The sequence below is a fragment of the Marmota flaviventris genome, chromosome 1, assembly GCF_047511675.1.
Source record: "Marmota flaviventris isolate mMarFla1 chromosome 1, mMarFla1.hap1, whole genome shotgun sequence".
Classification (NCBI taxonomy): Eukaryota; Metazoa; Chordata; class Mammalia; order Rodentia; family Sciuridae; genus Marmota; species Marmota flaviventris.
This window is the reverse complement of record NC_092498.1, coordinates 102,176,608-102,199,395: the sequence shown is the minus strand read 5'-3', so window position 1 is coordinate 102,199,395 and position 22,788 is coordinate 102,176,608. Positions and strand designations below refer to the sequence as shown.

At 44.1% G+C, this 22,788-nt stretch overlaps 1 protein-coding gene across 1 annotated transcript; it reads left to right on the top strand.

Annotated features, from left to right (window-relative positions):
* Positions 1 to 340: 340 nt before the first annotated feature.
* Ddx56 (DEAD-box helicase 56) lies at positions 341 to 10,642 on the top strand. Its single transcript, XM_027938342.3, has 14 exons — positions 341 to 856; positions 959 to 1,120; positions 1,647 to 1,807; positions 1,936 to 2,106; positions 2,222 to 2,312; positions 3,067 to 3,311; positions 3,621 to 3,740; positions 4,775 to 4,888; positions 5,008 to 5,102; positions 5,663 to 5,736; positions 5,880 to 5,969; positions 7,859 to 7,964; positions 9,518 to 9,591; positions 9,921 to 10,642. The coding sequence occupies exons 1-14, from the start codon at positions 797 to 799 to the stop codon at positions 9,996 to 9,998; spliced, it is 1,641 nt and encodes a 546-aa protein (XP_027794143.1). The 5' UTR covers positions 341 to 796; the 3' UTR covers positions 9,999 to 10,642.
* Positions 10,643 to 22,788: the final 12,146 nt, after the last annotated feature.

Below are 22,788 nucleotides of genomic sequence, written 5' to 3'. Positions count from 1 at the left end.
TGAACTCGGGGGCACTCGATCACTCAACCACAGCCATAGCCCTATTTTGTATTTTACAGAGGGTCACTGAGTTGCTTAGCGCTTGGCTAAGTTGCTGAGGCTGGCTTGAACTCCAGATCGTTCTGCCTCGGCCTCCCGATCCGCTGGGATTACAGGCGTGAGCCATCCCGCCAGGCCTCTCCCACTTTTATTAAAGTTTGTGGTAAGGCTTCTTGTATTTGTTTCCTACTGCTGCTGTAACAAATTATCACAAACGGAGTGGCTTTAAACAACAAACGTTATCTTGATATCTCTGAAGGTCAAAAGTCCGATACCTTGATTTTAACCCTGTGAAACTAGTGGTAAACTAGTGATACATAGAACTGTAATCTATCAAGAGCCTGACGACAGCCAGGTCTGGGATCTCCAGACCACCGCCCTTCCCCTGAGCGCTACTGCAGTGATCTGCCCGCAGCGCGTCAAATGGCCTCAGTGGCTCCGCGAAGACTGCTGCGCCACACTAAGGCTGGATTCTAACAGCACCCAAGCGGAGAAAGTCCCGCTAACGCTATTCCTGAAAGTCGGGGGAGCTAGAAAGTGCAGAAAAAAATCCGGGTGAGCGTTTGCGTCGCGAGATTCGAGGCGAGCAACCAGCAGCCCTACTTCTGACCTCCCCCGAACACCGGAAACTTGAGAGACGGGACTTCCGGAAAGTGGCGGTTTCTCTGAGCTTGATTGGTTGTTGCTTTGAGTCGCCCCGCCCGTGTCCTTGCTTTCTTCCTGCTGCGCGTGCTCGTTGTCAGTCCCGAACCACGCCATGGCGGACCCAGAGTCCTTGGGCTTTGAACACATGGGCCTGGATCCCCGGCTCTTGCAGGTACCGGGGAGGGCTGGGGACCCGAGAATCCGGCTTAAGGGCTCTCAGGGCACGCCACTGCCCTCCGCACCGCTTGAACCGCACTCTTCGTCTGTCTCTCAGGCTGTCGCCGATCTGGGATGGTCGCGACCTACGTTGATTCAAGAAAAGGCTATCCCGCTAGCCCTAGAGGGGAAAGACCTCCTGGCCCGGGCCCGCACTGGTTCCGGGAAGACAGCTGCTTATGCTATTCCGATGCTACAGCTGCTGCTCCACAGGAAGGCGGTGGGTAGTCAGAGGCCCGACGGGAGGCTGGGAAGGGAGGTCCCAGTTTGTACGAGGTTTTCTCTTGGATCATAGAATCAGTCGGGTCCCATTGTGGCAAACGTTCTGGGTTGGGCTTTAGGTTACCTGAATCCTAATCCAGGACGTGCTCCTCTACCATCAGCTTGGTGTAATCTTGAAATAACATTACAGTCACTTTCTTTCCTTCCTCAATGAAAAGGGGCCAGGCACATCTTCTACTTGCAGAGTTATTGTGAGAGTACAGGTTCATACCTAGCGTTCATAACTTCATAACACACAGTAACTTCATTACACACAGAGGAAGTTATTTTCTTCTGTCAGCACCCAGGGAAAGCCCTCCATTTTATTTTCTGAGGTGGGCAGAATGAGGGGATGATCAGAACACAGGTTGTTGTATGGACAGGATTGTGGTTGGACCAGATTGCCTGGAAAAGATAGAGAAAAGCATTGGTTGGATCCATTGATATTCACTGCTGGCTTTAATCTGTAATTTATGGTCTTACAGACAGGTCCTGTGGTGGAACAGGCTGTAAGGGGAGTTGTCCTTGTTCCTACCAAGGAGCTAGCACGGCAAGCTCAGTCCATGATTCAGCAGCTGTCTGCCTACTGTTCTCGGGATGTGCGGGTGGCCAATGTCTCAGCTGCTGAAGACTCAGCTTCTCAGCGGTGAGTGAAAGGGAATGAAGCTACACAAAGATGTAGGATGGGTTTGTGTGTAGTAGGAGAAAGCACAGGTCCAGGGTGAAGTTCCAGCTGCCAAGTTCTTCTTGATACCCATTTCTTACCACCTGTAGAGCTGTACTGATGGAGAAGCCAGATGTAGTGGTGGGGACCCCATCCCGTATATTAAGCCACTTGCAACAAGACAACTTGAAACTGCGTGACTCCCTGGAGCTGCTGGTGGTGGATGAGGCTGATCTTATTTTTTCCTTTGGCTTTGAGGAAGAACTGAAGAGTCTACTCTGGTGAGGAAGAAATGGTGATGGTGGTGGTAGTGGTGTAGTTTCTTAGTGGAAATGTCTTTGAGACCACATTTAGAGGTCCTTGGAGTAGGAGCCTGACTAGGTTTTTTTCTTTTAGTCACTTGCCCCGGATTTACCAGGCTTTTCTCATGTCAGCTACATTTAATGAGGATATACAAGCATTAAAGGAACTGGTACTACATAATCCGGTAAGGGATGCTGTGGGAATATCTGGAGCTGTAGACATGGGAACACTTGGAGGATTTGATGCTCCTTCTGAGGTCCTTTGGTGTTTTGGGTGGGACCATTGTCATTGGATATGTCATTCCTGGTCTGAGGCACTGAAAGACAGTCATCTAAAATTTACTAACATTGTGCTGGGGTTGTAGCTCAGTGGTAGAGTGCTTGCCTAGCATGTGTGAGGCACTGGGTTCAATTCTCAGCATTGCATATAAATAAATAAAGGTCCATTGACATTTAAAATATTTTAAAATAAAAATCACAATATATTTCTGGGTGTCCCAGTTCAAACTATACTTTGTCTAAAAGCCTAAGGAAGGTTCCTTCCTTACACCCTGCCCCCACTATCTGCTTTGAGTGGCAAAGCCAAAATTCTAAGGCCAAAGCTTTCAATGTTATATTTTACCTTTCAGAAGATCTGAATTTTACCCTTCAGAAGACCTGTTGCTGTAGGCTTTCCATACTCGCTATTGTAATTTACCAATGTATTTTTCTTTGTCCTATGCATCATGTGCTTTGTGGATTGTTTATTTTTTTCCCCCCTTTCTGTATATCCCAAAGTTAGGGCACTTGAGTTTTTAGATTGCAAAACTACAGGAATTTTGGCATGCCAGAAATCCTTAAACATATCCATGCCCTGCACTAAAATGATGCTTTTGTTGGTGAGTTAGTGGCCATAGAAATCTGTTTTTCGTCCTTACTATAGGCCTTTTCTCTCCTCAGGTTACCCTCAAGTTACAAGAGTCTCAGCTTCCAGGATCAGACCAGTTACAGCAGTTTCAGGTAGTCTGTGAGACTGAAGAAGACAAATTCTTGCTGCTGTATGCTCTGCTCAAGCTATCATTGATTCGGGGCAAGTCCCTGCTCTTTGTCAATACTCTAGAGCGGAGTTACCGGCTCCGTCTATTCCTAGAGCAGTTCAGCATCCCCACCTGCGTACTCAATGGAGAACTTCCCCTGCGCTCCAGGTTTGTCATGGCCCATGTCTTGGTGGAAATAAGTTGAAGATAGGGATGGAAAAGGAAACCAACTGATGTTTATGTTTCTTGAGTGTAATAGTGGGGCTAGGCCTGAGCTTGACTGGTAGTTATTTCTGACAACTCTGGAATACTTACTGTTACTCCATTTTCATCTGAGGAAATTGAGGTACAAAGATTAAGGAGAAAGAGATTGAGAGGAGGACAAAATAGGAAAGGGCAGTCGTTATGATGATGGCCATGGAAGGGAGTGGGCCTCCCACACACCCTGCTGGGCTGATCCCATCTCTTGGTCTACAGGTGCCACATCATCTCACAGTTCAACCAAGGCTTCTATGACTGTGTCATAGCAACAGATGCTGAAGTCCTGGGGGCCCCAGCCAAGGGCAAGCGGCAGGGACGAGGGTCCAAAGGAAACAAGTGAGTTTGCATTTCTTTTCTGACCTCTTCTTCAGAGGTGCCTGTTTTTCAGCTTTTTGGAAGACTGAAGCTAAGAGTACACAGAGCAGGATGCCAGACATTCCAGATGTTTGGTAGCATATCGCAGAGAGCTCCACTGGCCCTTGCTTAGCTACTTGAGTATGGAGAAGGGGAGTGTTTTAGCCAGCTTTTTTTTTTCCACTGTGACCAAAAGACCTAATCAGAAAAATTTAGGGAGGAAAAGTTTATTTGGGGCTCATGGTTTTAGAGGTCTCAGTCCATAGAGAGCCAGCTCCATTCTTTGGAGCAGAACCACATGACAGAAGAGTGTGGTAGGTGAAAGCAGCTGGGAACATGGCACCCAGGAAGCAGAGAGAGAAAGCTTCTCTCTTCAGGGACAAAATGCATACCCAAAGGCATAACCCTAATGACCCATCTTTTCTAGCCACACCCTATTTTGCCTATAGTTACCATCCAGTCAGTCCTATCAGGGAATTAATGTATTAATTATGTTAACTCATATCCAATCATTTCACCTCTACACCTTCTTGCATTGTCTCTCTCATGAGCTCTTGAAGGACACTTCATATCAAAATCGTAACAAGGAATAAAGGGCACCAAGGGTCAGACTGGGCTTGGGAAATTGGCATGTGCTATCCTACAGGGGAGACAGCCAGCCTGAAGTGCATGTGGCTGCGTCTTACAGGGTGTATGTTTTTAAGGGAAAAACGGAAGTCCCCTAGTCTGTCCACCTGAAGAGTGAATTGTTCCAGAGGTAGTTCTCAATTCACTCTGTGGGGCAGAGAGTTCTGTCATTGCCCCAAAACTGAGGTCAGGGCAAGGGTTTGACCACATTTCAAAGCTTTAGGCTGATCCACAAGGCCACAACTCCTGAAATAGTTCTGATGTAGAATAGTCTTGCATATACCAGGGTCTTATGGTCTTTAGGTTTTGCTTAGAGGGGTTTTTTTTGGCTTAAGCTTGAGAATGCCCTCCCAGAGATGGGTCTGGCTGACATTGGGTTATTTTCACAGGGCCTCTGATCCAGAGTCAGGTGTGGCCCGGGGCATAGACTTCCACCATGTGTCTGCTGTGCTCAACTTTGATCTCCCCTCCACCCCGGAGGCCTACATCCATCGAGCTGGCAGGTAGGGAGGAATGTGGTGGGCCTGGCATCTAGGTGATGGGCATGCTGAAGGACTTGGGGTGGGCTGGATAGAGCTTAAATGTCAGAGATACATTTCAGCTAGGTCATCTCCCCTTGCAGGACAGCGCGAGCCAACAACCCAGGCATAGTTTTGACATTTGTGCTACCCACAGAGCAGTCACACTTGGGCAAGATAGAGGAACTTCTCTGTGGAGGTAAGAGTCCTGACTCTTATTGGTATGGGCCTGGGTGAGGACCAGGCTTCTCCCACAACAAACTCATAATAGTGACAATAGGCAGCCTCCACTGTTCATCCTTATCCTATGCTGTGTGACAGATGCTATCTCCCTTTACAGATGAGTAAATATGTCCATTCAAAGTTAGGTTTACTAACAAATTAAAAACAAAATCACATTTACTGTCTGCCTCATGACTGGTGAGTGATTTGATGTACTGCTCTGACAGCTCATTCCAAGGTACTAACTGTGCCTGGACTGCAGTCCATGACCATCGTTGTGGGGGCCTTGTGCCCAGAGCAACTTTGGAAGAGGAAGGGAGAGTGGGCAGTGGGTCCTGGAACTGAGGGATGTGATGGCACACAGGACTTAGGAATATACACTCCTGTCCATACCATCACTAGGCTGCCCATGAAACAATGAAATTGTGTGTTTGGCCTCTCAGGGATCAGCCTCACCTCAGGGAGAAGGAGTAGGAAACTTCCAGTGAAGACCTTAAACGGATTCTGTCCTGAGTCCCTTTGCTGTCTCTTCCCCAGAGGGCGAGGTCCCAGTCCTGCTTCCCTACCAGTTCCGAATGGAGGAGATCGAGGGTTTCCGCTATCGATGCAGGGTGAGCTGGACACTGGGGAGAGGATGGGGAGTGGCTGGGGCGGGCTATGATTGTGATAACAGGGACGACACCTATGGATGCGTATCCAGGTGTGAGAAGGACTTGGGAAATCTCACCATCTGATCACCAATGTCTGCCTACAGGATGCCATGCGCTCAGTAACTAAGCAGTCCATTCGGGAGGCAAGACTAAAGGAGATTAAGGAGGAACTTCTGCATTCAGAGAAACTTAAGGTAAGGATAGGGTGGGCAAACTTAGGAGAGTGCTTTGGATGCCGAGCTCTGAGTGGTGAGAATCAGAGAACCGGGCTGTGTGTTGGCATTTGGTAGGGAGAGGAAAACTGGCCAAGAGATTTTGAAAGGAGCCAACCATTTTGTTGGGAAGACAAATGGCACAACCTCATGTGGGCACTCAGTGTTTATTAGGATTTCAAGTTCTCTTCCTCTGGGCATATTAGTGAATGTGTATATTCCCATTCATCACATTATTTTTAGGGAGTCAGAAGATGGAAGGAGCCCCAGAGTTGACTCCAGGGGGCTTACCAAATAAATGAAAGTGCAGCCTCAGCTGAAGCTCACACAGACATAAGAAACAATGAGGAGGCTATTTGTGTATACCTAGGAATACTCTGTAAAATGATGCTAACTGAAAGAAAGCAGCACAGGGTGCTGCTGTGTGGTCAGAGAGGAGTAAGAGTGAACATGTAATGGACTCTTTGTCCACGTGCTAGGACTCAGGTGAATTCATGGAACTAGCAATAGTAGCTGCCTCTGGGCAGGGAGGGTGATGCAAACAAAAATGGTAGGGAAACTTTTTTCACTGTGTCATCTCTTATGCCTTATAAATTTTAAAACACATGGGTATATTGTCCTTTAAAAAGCTCTATTTGTTATAAACATTGATGTGGCTGTGTCCCTGTAGTATGTTGTTTTTAAGTTCTTTGGGTATAGACCAAGGAGAGGGATAGCTGGTCAAATGGTGGTTCCATTCCCAGTTTTCCAAGGAATCTCCATACTGTTTTCCATATTGGCTGCCCCAATTTGCAGTCCCACCAGCAATGTACCTTTTCCCCCACATCCTCTCCAACACTTAGTGTTGTCTTCATAATTGCTGCCATTCTGACAGGAGTAGGATGAAATCTTAGAGTAGTTTGATTGGAACCAACCTAGATGCCCTTCAGTAGATGAATGGATTAAAAAAATGTGGCATATATACACATGGAATATTACTCAGCAGTAAAAGAATAAAATCATGGCATTTTCAGGTAAATTGATGGCATTGGAGAAGATAATGAAGTTAGCCAATCCCAAAAAAACAAATGCTGAATGTTTTCTCTGATATAAGGAGTCTGATTCATAGTAGGGTAGGGAAGGGAAGCATGGGAGAAATAGACGAACTCTAGATAGGGCAGAGGGGTGGGAGCGGAAGGGAGGGGGCAGGGGGTTAGAAATGATGGTGGAATGTGATGAACATTATTATCCAAAGTACATGTATGAAGATACGAATTGGTGTGAATATACTTTATATACCACCAGAGATATGAAAAAATGTGCTCTATATGTGTAATATGAATTGTAATGCATTCTGCTGTCATGTATAAAAAGAAAATCAATAAAAAATTTAAAGTTATAAAATATTACATTAAAATTATCAACTATAAAAAAAATCCATTTGGGGGGTTATGGCTCAGCGGTAGAGCACTCGCCTAGCGCATTTGAGTCCCTGGGTTCCATCCTCAGCAACACACAAAAATAAACAGATAGATAGATAACAAAGGTTTAAAAAAAAAACTCCATTTGGCCAGGTATGGTGGCATGCTTGTGCTCCCAGCTACTCAGGAGTCTGAGGTAGGAAGATTGCTTGATCCCAGGAGTTCAGGAGCAGCGTGGACAATATAGCAAGACACAGACTCCAACAAACAAACAAAAAAAATTGGCTGGTAGTAGAGTGCTTTCCTAATGTGTACAGTGCTCTGGGTCTGATTCTCAAAACTCCCCACCCCCGCAAAAATAAATTAAAAAACAAACCTCAGAACCTCAATGCTAAGTGAAAGAAAGTCACAAAGTCTGCAAAGTCACAAAAAAAAGATACTAACTCCGCCAAACTCTCTGCCCACTGTCAGACATACTTTGAAGACAATCCCAGGGATCTCCAACTGCTGCGACATGACCTGCCCTTGCACCCTGCAGTCGTGAAACCTCACCTGGGCCATGTACCTGACTACTTGGGTGAGTGTCACTGAGGGATTGGGAGGCAGTGGGCTGGGGGACATGGCAGGGGTTCTTCTGCCATTGTGTGACAGCTCCTATGCTCGGTGCTGGGGAAGCTTGTGGGACAGGCAAGTAACAGGACGTAGAGACCCAGGTAGCACATCATATATCCACACAAACAAGTACACAGTATGTGTTCACACATGTAGACTTGCCCACTTCACCCCATAGGGTGTACTGTCTCCTTTGTGGAGATAAGAAAACAGGTAGTGCAGAGATGATGGCAGATCTAAGATTTGAGCCAGGCAGTCTTGCAGAGCAGGGTGGAATGACAGAATGAGCTAGTAGTTGGTTGAATGGCTTTGTGTGCTGAAGAGAGTGAGCAGGTTTCGGGGAACATCCTGGGTGAGAGGCAAATCTTCCTATGCTGGAGCAGACTCTGGATTGTCAGGCACTGAAGTAATGGCTTGGACACCTGTGGAGTGTCTAGGTAAGAGCAAATGACAGGGAGATAGACACTCCAGGGCAGAAACAGGAATGGGGAGCAGCCGTTCATCCTGGCTGACCCTTCTCATCTCACATAAGCTTCTATTGTCCATGTGTGTATTTTTGATAATGAGAGTATATTATATGCTTAAATTGGGTTTAAGAAGAGTGGCAAGGATGTGCCATGGGCAACGAATATAGGCCCTCCCCATGCATGGGCTCTGGTCTGCCTGAACTGAAGCAAACTGGCAGGTGTGATATTCCTGCCTTGGAAGTGGAAAGGCCTGAATGGTGGGAAAGGAAGGGCCTAGGAGAGATGGGAGCATGGAGATGCTAGAGGGAGGGGTAGAAGCCAGGCTTCCAAGGGATAGTGAGCTGGAGGAGACTCCAGCTGTGGTCTGAAATGCCAGGAGGGGATGCCAGAGCTTTGACCTAAGGGGCCTGGTAGGAGCAAAGTCACTCACCAAGAGGATGTGGCCAGGAGTCCAGAAGCCAGGGGAAAGTGGAAGGAATCAGTTGTGGCCTGTCTCGGGGGAGGAGGCCAGGGTAGTGGGTATGAGGGCAGGGTCAAGGTCAGGTATGGGGACGGAAGCAGTAGGGGCTGGTGAATTTGTAGTAAGGGACATAATGTGAAGAAATTGTCCAGCCTTTTTAATTTTGGCTCAGTTTTTCTTGACATTATTTTCCTTCCTCCTCCTTCCCACATACTAAGCACATATTCTACCATTGAGTTATACCCTAGCCCCTATTTTTCTTTCTTGTTACATGTTCATTGCAATGAATTTAAATACTATTTAAGAGTGATTTAGACAGTGAAAGTCTAAGGTGCTAACGTTCTCTGACCCAGTGCATATGCGATAATGAATAGCTGTAGACTCTTACTTGGATCAGAATTAAAGAATATGCTACAGAGTTTGCGGGGGAGGCAATGCTGAGAAAGGGGTGGGATAATACTGGGAAAGCTGGAGGGAGGACCAAGAGCCTCTCAGAGTAATGGAACCATATTTCATGGGGTGGGGGTGGCTGTGGAGGCTGGTGTTTGTGGGTTGGGTGAGGATTCTGCTGAAGACCTGCTTCTCTTCCAGTCCCTCCTGCTCTTCGTGACCTAGTACGCCCTTACAAGAAGCGGAAGAAGCTGTCCTCCTGTAGGAAGGCTAAGGTATGTGCCCTGAGGGCTGTGGGTCAGCAACAGGACCCTTGCTCCACCTTGCCCCTTTGTTGTCACCAGGACATACAGATGCCTTGCCCTCAGGATGAGGAGAGTGCTCCCAAAAACTGGAGTGTGAGCTGGGGTTACCTCCCTGACTGTCACAGGCCCTGCTCTCTATCCTCAGTTGTCCTTTTTCCTCACAGTATCCATAGCAGCTTGCATTATCATTGGCTTATGGCTGACAGGGTTCTTACCAAGTACCAGCACTGTCCATTTTGTGTCTGTGTTTGGATGATTGGTCTGATTCCTCCAACTAACTTGCTACTTTGCCCATGTAGAAAGTGAAGACCCAGAACCCACTGCACAACTTCAAGCACAGAGGAAGGAAATCCAGACCAACAGCCATGCCCTCCTGAGATTGCCTGGGCCTGAGTTCGAAGTGGATTGGGCTTCCTTGCCTGGATGGAGTGGGTTTCCCACACTTCATGTGCGCACACTCCTGTGCTTGCTAACTGGATAGACTGAACTCTGGGGAGGCTCTGGACCCTCCAGATCTGCCAAGCTGCCATTTGCCCCTTAATAGAATAACAGTTCCAGCTGCCTCAGGTTGTGCCTCTGGGTTATGTGGGAAGGGACTATTTCCCCAAACCTTGGAAGATGGGAAACTTCAGAAGGTGGTGGTGCCTAGCTGCTGCTGCATGCAGTGCCTCACATGACCAGCAGATGTCAGTTGTGCAAAGCCAACTGCTAAGAAAAGCCTGTCCTGGTCCAGTTGGTTCAGCATGGGGCTAGGCCAGCCTAGAGCCTCTGCCCTGCTGCTGCAACCTTACCATGTGGTTCAGGCTGATAGATGTACCTGCAACCTAGGAGACAGATTTTCCTTACCACAAGCCTTGGATTGCCCCTTACCCAATGCACGCTCATTTAGATAGAGGAGAATGTTGCCCACCCCTCAGAGGATTCAGGGCAGCTATTTCCCTTCCCAGATGATAACTCATGTGTCAGTTGTTGTCTGTATTTCAGATACACAAGTGGTAGTACAACATGCATACCTACTGCATCTCTTCCTGTGTCTTAACCTGAGTACCCAGCTGCATTCCCAGCCTGAAGGTTGGGCCTCTTAATTTCTGTTATCTGCTGGCTTCAGGGCTGGATTGCTCCGCTTTTTACAGTGTTAACCTCATAGTTACCTGAAGCATCACAAGGGTAGGCTGGGGGCAGGTGACAAGGAGTGGGAACTGGGAGAAGTAGGGAAGTGTTGAATCTGAGACTGGGCTTTGGTTATGGTTAGGGTGTAGTGGTACAGGGTTTGCAGGATCTGAGCTTTGGGGTCTTCACAATCTCTGCCCTTCTGTTAAATCCTGAGGATTTCTAGGAAGTCAGGGTGTATGGCATAGGGACAGGCTGTTGGTGGGAGTGAGTAAGAGCCGCCAGGGCAACACCACAGCATTCTTACAGCCTGACAGCTCAGATACATTTAGAAGGAAAAGCAGTCAGTGGAGCTGCAGATAAGAGCAATTCCATGAGCATCTTTTGGGAAATAGATGACTGTCAGAACTGCAGAGCCCACATCATAGAAGGGGAGATAGGCAAAGAGTGCTTCTAGTGCTTTGGCTTAGTCTTCCTATTCTGTCTTATTGGGAATGCTGGGAATAGTGAGCTAATTTGGGTGTTGCAGCTACTCTGTGCTCTAAGATGATACATAACTGGTTCCTATGGGTTTTGTCTCAGACCTTGTCATTTCATTCACTCTGCTAAGGGTGTATGTTCCAGAACCACCCTGGTGGAGAGAAGGTTGGGTTTCTCTAGTCAGATTCTTTGGGGGAGATAAGATGGACAAGCATGGAGCTGGCATTCTACTGTGTTCTTATGTCAGGGTCTGGACCATAGCTGAGGGGCTCAGGTGAAGGCATGGTAATTGTCTGTTCATGTGTACATTCCTTCCTCCTAACTCAAAGCAGCCCTTGGGGTGGCTGTTTCCATGATCTGGATGAGGAAGTTACCTAGTGAAGGTGAAGTCAATGGGCAATGTTTGGACTCTGGCCTATCTGGCAGTGTAGGGCCAGTTGGCCTGGCTGCCCAACCTGGGGGAGTAACTGATGCTACTTATGTCTTTTACCATCTCAGGGGTGGATGCTATCAGGGATGCTTGTGCTTGTGCTGTGTTCTTCTCTGATCTGCAACAGGCCTTGTGCTTTGTTGAGTCTGAATTAATTCGTGGCAGTGGAGAGAATGGGAAGGGGCCTTCCCCTTCCCGTGTCTTGAGTCTAGAGGGAAAGTGTACAGGGCTCATTTAGTACCCACATAGCCCAGTCATGTCTGATGTCATGAAGAAATAAGGGCTTATCAAAGGATTTCCATTATTAAGTATAATTATAGTCTACCAATGGGGGAAAAAATGAAAAGGAGAAAAGAAAACCAGTCTCAGATTTCTGAATGAAGCCTTGGTCTTAACCTCACACAAATGTATCCAAAGTAGGACAGGACAGGCCCGGGATGAGGGTATATACAAGATGGACACATGAACCAGGGGCTACCCTAGGGCCAGGAGGCACTGGGTCATGTAGGCCTAGAAAGGAAGAAGAGGGCAGCACATACTTGAAGCCTCAGGCTTTAGGCAGAAAGGTTGGGAGTTCAGTCTCATCTTTACTCTGGGCTAGCACAGTTTCATACGCTTAAGCCTGAATGAGCCCCGGTATGTCTGGGCCACGTGCAAGGGTATAGAATTGGGTAAAGAAGACATGGTCTGTGAACATAGGAGTTTTATGGAGACCAGGAATCAAGTTGCACTGAGTTCCAGTTGGCTCCACACACTGGGGCTTAAGCCATCTGTCTTGTCAGCACTTGAGCCTGTTGGGAGCAGGTACTCAGCTGGGAACAGGAGTGAAGGTAATGTATTAGGCAGTGCACATATATAAAGAGGGTGGGCAGCAATTCTGGTAAAGAGAACCACACGTGAATTCCCTGCAGGGAGGAAGTCTAGCCCATTTGAAGATAAAAAGACCAGAGTAGTTGTCACAAAAGTATGTGACTTGATTTACTTTGGGAAATACACAATTACATGTTAAAAAAGTACCACGCATGGTGGTACATGCCTGTAACCCAGCAGCTCAGGAGGCTGAAGCAAGAGGATTGCAAATTCAATGCCATACTGTGCAGTTCTATGAGGCCCTGTCTTCAAAAAGTAATAAAGATCTGGAGCTATAGCTCAGTGGTAGAATGAATTACCAGTAACACCCACACACCCTGCCACACAAAGTAAAAGGAACTAGGCAAGGTGGTGCATATCTGTAACTTAGCTGCTTGGGAGGCTAAGGCAGAAGAATTACAAGTTTGAGGCCATCCTGGGCAATTTTGTGAGACCCTGTTTCAAAATTTAAAAGGGTTGGGGTTGTAAGTCAGTGGTAGGGTACTTGCCTAGCATATGTGAGACCCTGGGTTCAGTCTCCAGTAAGGGGGAACACCTTGATCTAATAACCAAGGTGACTGATGATAACAGAAGGAGGGCAGGGTGTGCCTGGAAAACTCTGGACCCAGAGCATAGAAGGTTCTGATGCGTTTCTATCCCAGTTAATTCTTTTCCCCATCTGCTGAGGATAAATGACTCAGCTTTTGGGGAACTCATTGTGGAACTTGGCCTTCAAGGTCAGTGTCCTCAGGAGGCAATTTTGATAAAAAGTTATTTCATCAGAGAGGTTCGCTGGCTAAATGTCATCCTCTTTTCCCCCACAAAAGTTAATTACCATGAGGTACACAGCTTTTGAAATGGACTGAGTGGCTTTATATCCACTTAGGACAGTCATTTTTCACAAGCCTATGAGAAGAAGTGGTCGTTCATTTCAGAGGGTGAGGTACCCTCATCAGTAGACCTGCTGTGTGCCAGGCACCATGCTGGGCAGATATACACTGTTTATTCCTCTCAAAGCACCTTCAGAACTTGACAGATCTAGCCTGTCTGTTCACCCACCTATCTGCCCACAAACCTGCCAAGAATCAATAGAGTTGGCATAGAAAGCATCAAGGGCAAGGATGTCCAGGCACATTGAGAGGTCTTCAAGTGAGAACCTCAAGAGCTGCTTCCACAGTATGGCAGCACACCATGCACATACCCTTGTGTGGGGGTGTAAAAATGCCCCTTGGAGTGCCCACTGAAGGCTGTTGTGGCACATACATGCATCACTGAAGCAGCCCAACTCTGTTCTGATATCTCCTGATTCTACTCTTGAGTGAGTCTTGATGCACCGTCCCCCAAAATTCCCATGTACACTAAATTACATAAGAATCTTCTTAAAATGCAGGTGCTTGTTCTGGAGGTCTAGGGTGGGATTCTGTATTTTCTGCTGGTCCTTAGACCACAATTTGAGATCCATCACACACACCCATTTTATAGGTTGGGCGAACTGAGGCTTAGATTAAATATTTTTTATATTTATTTTTTAGTTGTAGTTGGACACAATAACTTTTTTATTTTTATTTATTTTTATGTGGTGCTGAGGATCGAACCCAGGGCCCCACATGTGCTAGGTGCCCGCTCTACTGCTGAGCCACAACCCCAGCCCTTAGATTAAATATTTAGCTCAACACCATCATTCAACTGTGTGGTGTGTGATGTGGGAAGCTTCTCAATCTGTTGGACTCCAGTCTGAAAAGGAATGGAAGACCCTAGTTCAGGACTGTTAGGGATTTCCCTGTCACTTCTCAGGGTAGCCAGGGGAAATATGGACATGGAGGTAGATTCAAATTCCAGATCAATAGTGAGCAGCTTTCCAGGTGTAGTAGCTTCACACCTGTAATTCCAGCAACTCAGGAGAATGAGGCAGGAGGATTACAAGTTTGAGGCCAGCCTCAGCAACTTAAAATAAAAAAAAAAAAAATGAATAAAAAGGGCTAGGGTTATGGCTCAGTGATAAAGCACCCCTGGGTTCAATCCCTGACAACCCCTACCCCGCCCTCAAAAAAAAAAAAAAAAAACACTTTAGGGATTATAATAGGGATTGCATTGAATCTGTAGATAACTTTGGGTAGTATTGTTAATATTAGCAATATGAAAGTCTTCTAATCCATGACATGGAATTTCCATTTATTTGTGTCTCCTTTAATTTTTTTTTGGTGTTTTTGTAGTTTTCAGTGTACAGGTCTTTCATATTTGTTTAAATTTATTCCTAATTATTTGGTTCTTTTTGATGCTATAGTAAATGCAATTGTTTTCTTTGCTGTTTGGACTGGTGATCATTGTTGGTATGTAGAAATGCAACTGTTTTTTGTGTATTTTTTTGAATCCTGCAACTTAGTGAAAATCATTCATTAATCATAGGATGTTTCAGCGGTTTTTATAAATAAGATCATGTTATCTGCATCTAGAGATTATTTTATTTTATTTTGAGACAGGGTCTCATTAAGTTATGTAGGGTCTCACTAAATTGCTGAGGCTGGCCTTGAACTTGCAATCCTCCTGTCTCAGCCTCTTTTCTCTTCTAATTTGGGTGCCTTTAATTTCTTTTTCTTGCCAAATTTCTCTGACTAGATATTCTAATACTATTTTGAATAGAAATGATGAAGTGGGCATCCTTGTCTTATTGGTAATCTTAGGAAGAGGACTTTCAGTCTCTCACCAGTAAGTATGATTGATATTAGCTTTAGTTTTTTCCCCCTCATATATGCCCTCTATCATTCTGAGGAAGTTCCTTGTAGTCCTGGTTTTCTGAGTATTTTTTATTATGAAAATATGTTGGATTTTGTCAAATTTCTCTTCTGCATCAATTGAGATGATCATATATTTTTTTCTATTAATGTAGTATATTACATAAATTGATTTCCTATGTTGAACTATTTTTATATCCCAGGAATGAATTCCACTTGTCATGGTGTGTAATCCTTTTAATGTGCTCTTGGATTTGGTTTGCTAGTATTTTGTTGAGCATTTATTCAATATTAATAAAAGATAGTGGCCTGTAGTTTTCTTGTAGTGACTTTGGTTTTGGTATAAGGATATAGTATGATCAGGATTTTACGAGAATGGCCTCACAAAATTATGTATTAGTCAGTTTTCATTACTATAATAAAATACTTGAGGCTGAGTAACTTGATTTAAAAAAAGAGGTTTTGGAAGCTCTAAGTCCAAACAGCAAAATGCCAGCTCTGGTATGGATGATATGTTGAATTAGAATGGTGGGAACACAAGCAAGAGGGAGAAATCGTGGTAAAGCAGGAAGCCAGAAACAGATTCAGGTATCAGACTCAGGCTTTTATAACACTTTTCTCTTGTGAGAACTCAGAATTCCCATGAAAATTACCTGAATCCTTCAGATGATAGTTCCCCCAATGACCTAAGGACCTCCCACTAGGTCCCATCTCTTAAAGGTCCCACTTCATTTCATATCACCACACGGGAGACCAAGCCTCCAACACATGAACCCTTAGGGGACATACCCAAACCAAATCCAAACTATAGCAAATGAGTTATAAAGTGTTCTTTCCTCTTCAATATTTTAGGAGAGTTTGAGAAGGATTGATATTAATTCTGCAAATGTTTGGTAGAATTCACCAGTGAAGTCATCTGAAATATTTTTTTCAGGGAAAGTTTTAAAATCACTTTCAGTTTACTTGCTACTTATGGGTCTATTCAGGTTTCTCATCTCTTTTTTTAAAAATATATTTTTGTTTTAGTTGTAGATGGACACAATGCCTTTATTTTTTATTTGTTTATTTTTATGTGGTGCCGGGGATCAAACCCAGTGCCTCGCACATGCTAGGTAAGCGTTCTACCACTGAGCCACTACCCCCGACCTCCCATCTCTTCTTGAGTCATCCTTGGTAACTGAATGTTTAGCAGTTTGTTCATTTATTCTAGGTTAGTCAATTTGTTGCCATATAGTTGTTCATAGTATTATCTTATGTTTTTTATTTCTGTAAAATTTTAAATTTCCTACTTCATCTCTTTGCCTATGTGTGCGTGCACACACATGCACACATGCTGGGGATTCAACCCAGAGCCTCACACACATGCTAAGCATATACTCCACCACTGAGCTCTACCCTCAGTCCCTAAGAATCCAACTGACAACTATTATTTTTGTCTGTCTGTCTTTCTTTCTTTTTTTGAGAGACAGGGCTTCCCTGTGTTTCCCAGGCTGGCTAGGAACTTCTGAACTCAAGCTATCCTCCTCAGTGCTCAGGATAGCAGGGACTACCAGCATATGCAACCATATGTAGCTTACCCTCTTTCATTTATGATTTAATAATTTTAGTCTTATGCCTATTTTTCTTAGTAATTCTAGCTAATAGTCCGTCAATTTTGCTGATCTTTTCAAGGAACAAAATTTGGTTTCGTTACTGTTCTTTATTGTTCTCTATTTCATTTATCTCCACTCTAATCTTTATTATTTCCTTCCTTGTACTTTTGGCTTAGTTTTTCTTTCTCTGTTTCCTTAAATTGTACAGTGAGAAAATTGACTTGAAGTCTTCTTCTTTTATTTTTTCTTTTGCAGTAGAGTTTCACTTTATCACTGAGCTACACCCAACCTTGTTTTGTTTTATTTATTTATTTAGAGACAGGGTCTTCCAAAGTTGCCAAGTCTGACCTCAAATTTGCAATCCTCCCACATATCTGGGATTATAGGTGTGCACCATTGTGCCCAGCTCTTCTTTTCTGATGTATTATTTAGAGCTAAAAATTTCCCTCTTAGCCCAGCTTTGTTTGCATGTGGTATGCCATATTTTCACTTTCATATGTTACTAGATATTTTAAAATTTCCCTGTGGTTTATTATTTAATCCATTTGTGGCAAAAAGTATGTTCTTAAATTTCCATGTATTTATGACTTTTTCAGTTTTTCCTTCTGCTATTGAGTTCTAGTTTAATTCCACTGTAATGAGAAAAGATACTTTCTACTATGATTTTAATCATTTTAAGTGTATCAAGGTTTTTTTTTTGTTGTTGTTGTTTTTCTTTTTTGGTGGCCTAACATATTGTCTACCCTGGGAATATTCCATACATTCTTGAGAAAAATGTGGTCTACTGGTGCAAGGCACCATGCCTGACTTACAGAAAATGCCTTGAATGTCAAGGGCTAAACAAACACCCCCCCCCACACACACACACACGTACACGAAAAGAGAGAGAAACATAAAAACAATCAAATGAAAAAACATACCTCTCACAGTTTTTTCTGATTGTGAACCTTTTATACTTAGGTAGGTTTGCTCTGAGCCCAGGCATCAGCCTGAGGTGAAAGCTTAAGGGCTTTTCAAGTCTTTTCTGAGCCTGTGTCCTGCCCTGGGTATTCATGTGGCTTTCCAAATTCTCTGTAAGCATAGCTACTTGTGAATGTCCTACTTTTCAAGCTTCTATTTCACAAAAGTTCTATTGTATGTCTCTACCTGTATTATCTTGACCCAGGAATGCTTTCTGAGCATTGGCGTGCTTCTAGGTAAAAGAGAAACAGTGTTTGCATTGGTCCTACAGGTATCCCCTAGATACAGATCAGAAAAATTTAAACAAAAATTTGCAAAAAAAATCTGCCTTGCTGGGCACAGTGGCACATTCCTACAATCCCAGTTACTTTGGAGGCCCAGGCAGGAGGTTTGCAAATTCCAGGCCAACCCCAGCAACTTAGTGAGACCCTTTCTCAAAAAAAATAAAATAAAAGGGCTGGAGGTGTGGCCTAGTGGTAGGTACCCCTGGATTCAATCTTCAGTACTAGGTGGCAGGGGGTGGGGATAGGAAAGTCCTTCCCTGCTCCTTCTGGATCAAGGGAGGGAAGTGGGAACTGTGCTGCTATTGCTTTAAGGGCAAGGCTGCTGTCGTGTTGGGAAGGAGGTGGGGCAAGTGGGCGTGTAAAACTTTTCTAGTGTTTTCAAGTTGGCATTTTTTTTGATTGCTTGGTTGCTATAGACCTTTGTTTTCTGGAGATACTACAAAGTTTGTTTTGACATTTCTGATTGTGTTGTCAATGTGTCTGGGAATGAATAAGAGCTTGGAGCTTCCTAATCTGCCATTTTTCTTATGGCACTTCTAACTGGCATATTTTACATCTTTATTTTTTTCCCCTCATGTTTGATGCCTCAGGACAAAAATATAGTTGCTACAGCTCCAGACTTTCCATCAACATCTAGAACAGTGAAAAGGAGGGAAGGCTAGAGTACCATATAGCTGCATACATCTCCTTTAATGAGGAAATTCAGAACTAGATCACATGGCCACTGCTAGTTGCAAAGTGGTCTGGGAAAGCAGGGAGCAGCCTCTCTTTCTTTTGAATTGTAGGCAGGGTCCTTCACAAAATATAGAGTCTTGGTCCCAATAGAAAAGAAGACAGGGCTGGGATTGTGGCTCAGTGGTGGAACACTCGCCTAGCATGGGCGGGACCCAGGTTTGATCCTCAGCACCACATAAAAATAAAGGCATTGTGTTGTGTCCATCTATACCTAAAAAATAAATATTAAAAAAAAAGAAATAAAGAAAAGAAGACAAAGGTGCTACGGTAAATTGGTTATCCCAAAAGAGCCAGAAGTGGGGTTGCGACTATTCAGATTCATACTGGCCAGAGAATGCACACATGCCCAGTAATGGTAACCAGGGCTCCAGTCAAGTGACTGATTTATCAATACCACCTACCTACCCTGCCTTACTGCCTGGACCCCCAAACCCTCTGAATGCTGCTGAAGTGCAGAGAAGCAAACTATCTTTATATCTTTAGGGCCTGTCTACACATTAGCTGGGCAGACTCTGCTTAGCATCTACCCCAGATCCAGCCACAGAGGGCTACTTTGCTTCAGGGTGTGTTCCCTGACTTGGTGATGAGTGCATCTTTGGGACACTCTCTGGACTACATTTCTGCAATATTCAAAAAGAGAAAGTTAAAAATGAGGAATTGGGGGTTAGGGGTATAATTCAGCATTAGAAAATGTGCTTAACAGACACAAAGTCCTGGGATCAATTCTTAGTACTAAGAACTCTGCCCCTCATGAGATTTTCCAAAAATGAGGTGTCTTTTTACAGTTATTAAGTTAGTAAAGACTAATAAACATCGTACATGATGGAGTGAGACATTGCCTATGGTTGCTGGTATCAGTGGAGATAGTCATAAGGCCTTAGGAAATCACTGTGTGCCTGTCATCCAAGGTTGGTATCTATCCTTAATTAGACACCAATAACTAAGAATGTAATAATCACTGATAATTCTAGATTAGCCTGAGGGAAGAAATGATTAGCTGTGTACTTGAGAATCATAATCATAAACGTGATTTGACTCATAAATCTCATCTCTGAAAATTGAGGAAATAAATGAAAAAAAGAAGAAACATCATTAGTTATGAAGAAGTCAACCAAAACTTAGTTATAGCAATAAAATATTGAAAACCAGTTCAGCTATTAGCATCAGGAGAGTAGAAGAGCCATCGCTCTGTGGGTCATAATCAAAGATAAATGTGCTAGGGCTGGGGTTGTGGCTCAGTGGTAGAGCGTTTGCCTAGCATATATGAGGCACTGGGTTCAATCCTCAGCACCACGTAAAAGTAAATAAAATAAAAGGTCTTGTGTCCAATTACAACTAAAAAAATATTTTTAAATAAGATAAATGAGGGCTGGGGTTGTGGTTCAGCAGTAGAACACTCTCCTTGCACGTGCGAGACCCTCGGTTCAATCCTCAGCACCACATAAAAATATATGAATAAAATAAAGGTATTGTGTCCATCTACAACTAAAAAAATATGTAAAAAAATAAGATAAATGTGCTGATCAGAGATTGAAAGCAGCAGAGTGTTTGTTAAAGGACTTAAAATCAGCATACTATAGTGATGCAGCCACATCAATGTTTATAGCAGCTCATATCACAATAGCTAGACTATGGAACCAACCTAGGTGTCCCTCAATAGATGAATGAATAAAGAAAATGTGGTATATATACTCAATGGAATATTACTCAGCTTTAAAGAAGAGTGAGGGGAGGGGAGGGGAGGGGAGGGGAGGGGGGATAGTAGAGGATAGGAAAGGCAGCAGAATACAACGTACACTAGTAAGGCAGAATGTAAAAAAGTGGATATGTAATCGATGTGATTCTGCAATATGTATACGGGGTAAAAATGGGTGTTCATAATCCGCTTGAATCAAATGTATGAAATATGATATGTCAAGAGCTTTGTAATGTTTTGAACAACTAATAATAAAAAAAATTTTTTTAAATGAGTAAAAAAAATAAAGAAGAGTGAAATTATGGCATTTGCCAGTAAATGGTTGGAATTGGAGAATATCATGCTAAGTGAAATAAGCCAATCCCACAAAACCAAAAGCCAAATGTTTTCTCTAATGTGGATGCTAATTCACAATAAGGCAGAGGTGGGGCACTAGGGAAGAATAGTGTTACTTTAGATTAGGTAGAGGGAAGTGATGGGAGGGGAGGGGAGGGGATGTGGGGATAGGAAAGGTAGTAGAATGAAACAGACATTATTACTATATGTATATATGTGACTACATGACCAATATGACTTTGCAACACGTACATTCAGAAAAATGAGAAATTATATTCCATCTATGTATGATATATCAAAGTGCATAAATGCATTCTACTGTCATGTATAACTAATTAAAACAAATACATTTTTTTAAAAAAAGTCAAGGGGAAGCTAGGCACTGAAGCACATGCCTGTAATCCCAGCAACTCAGGAGGCAGAGGCAGTAGGGATCGCAAGTTCAAGGCCAACCTGGGCAATTTAGTGAGATCCTATCTCAAAAATAAAAAGGGCTGGGGGCTGGGATTATGACTCAGCGGTAGAGCGCTTGCCTAGCACGGGTGGGACCTGGGTTTGATCCTCAGCAACACATAAAAATAAAGGCATTGTGTTGTGTCCATCCACACCTACAAAATAAATATAAAAAAATAAAATAAAAAGGGCTGGCTGAGCATGGTGGTGCACTCCTGTAATCCCAGCAGTTTAAGAGGCTGAGGCAGGAGGATTGCAAGGTCAAAGCCAGTCTCAGCAACTTAGTGAGGCCCTAAACAACTCAGTGAGATCCTGTCTCTAAATAAAGTATGAAAAAGGGCTGGGGATGTGGCTCAGTGGTTAAGTGACCCTGGATTCAATCCCTGGTACTAGATAGATAGATAGATAGATAGATAGATAGATAGATAGATAGATAGATAGATAGATGATAGATAGGGCTGGGGGTGAAGCTCAGTGTTAGAGCACCCCTGGATTCAACAGTCAACCCCCAAGTACTGAAAAAAAATGGGGAAAACAGGGTGCCCCAGTGTACATATCATGTAATCACAACTTGATACATATGCCAGGGTGAGACCTGGAGGGACAGGTGCACAAGCAGATGGTAAGATTTTGTGTTGTTTTATATCCCATGTCAGACCATGCTGCTTTCACATTTTTGGTGTTTCAAGAAAGACCCCACAAGACCATAAACTTGAGCTGCATCTATCTGTGGTACTGAGCTGGAAGTAGCTGGGCTCTGGTGGCATGGGCAGACATAGGAGCTGACATATGGAAGACCTACTGCAGCAGGTGAGGAGTCAGTGACCTAGTACATGTGGTCCTGGTAAGCCAATTGAGTGATTTCTTGCTATCAGCGTTCTTTCTTGCTTTCTTTCTCATTTTTTTCTTTTCTGTTTCACTGGTAATTGAAAACAGGGCCTTGCACATGCTCCACAAGTGCTCTGTAACTGTGTTACATCCTTTTTATTTTGAGACATTCTTGCTAAGTTGCCCAGGCTGGCCTTGAACTTGCAATCCTCTTGCAGCAAACTCCTGAGTAGTTTTGATCACAAGCAAGTGCAACTGCCTTTAGTAAAGGTTCTTGACCCAGACATGTGCTGGCTACATGTGCTTGGGTCTAAAACTTTTAGGAGTGTCCTCAATCAGTGACCAGTGTAGGTAGGAAAAATGCCCACATCTTTGTTCTTTGGAAGGAACACTCTGGAGTGGGTTCCTATCATCTCCTGAAGGTTCCTAGGGACAGCAGCTCTTCTTGAATCACTTCAGTTGTCTTCCTTACAACCTCTAGCTCTACCTTTTCACCTACTGCTGTCACCTGGGGTCACCTTCCAAATAAACTGTTCGCACTGGGATCTTTGTCTTGGGGTCTGTTTCTATTTCTGGAGGAACAGAATGATAACACCTAAGACAGACAGAAAGAGACTAGGTTCATGGTGCCAGCCATGGAACAAAGAGAGAGCCAGGAGGTACTAGAGGGGAGTCATCCCTG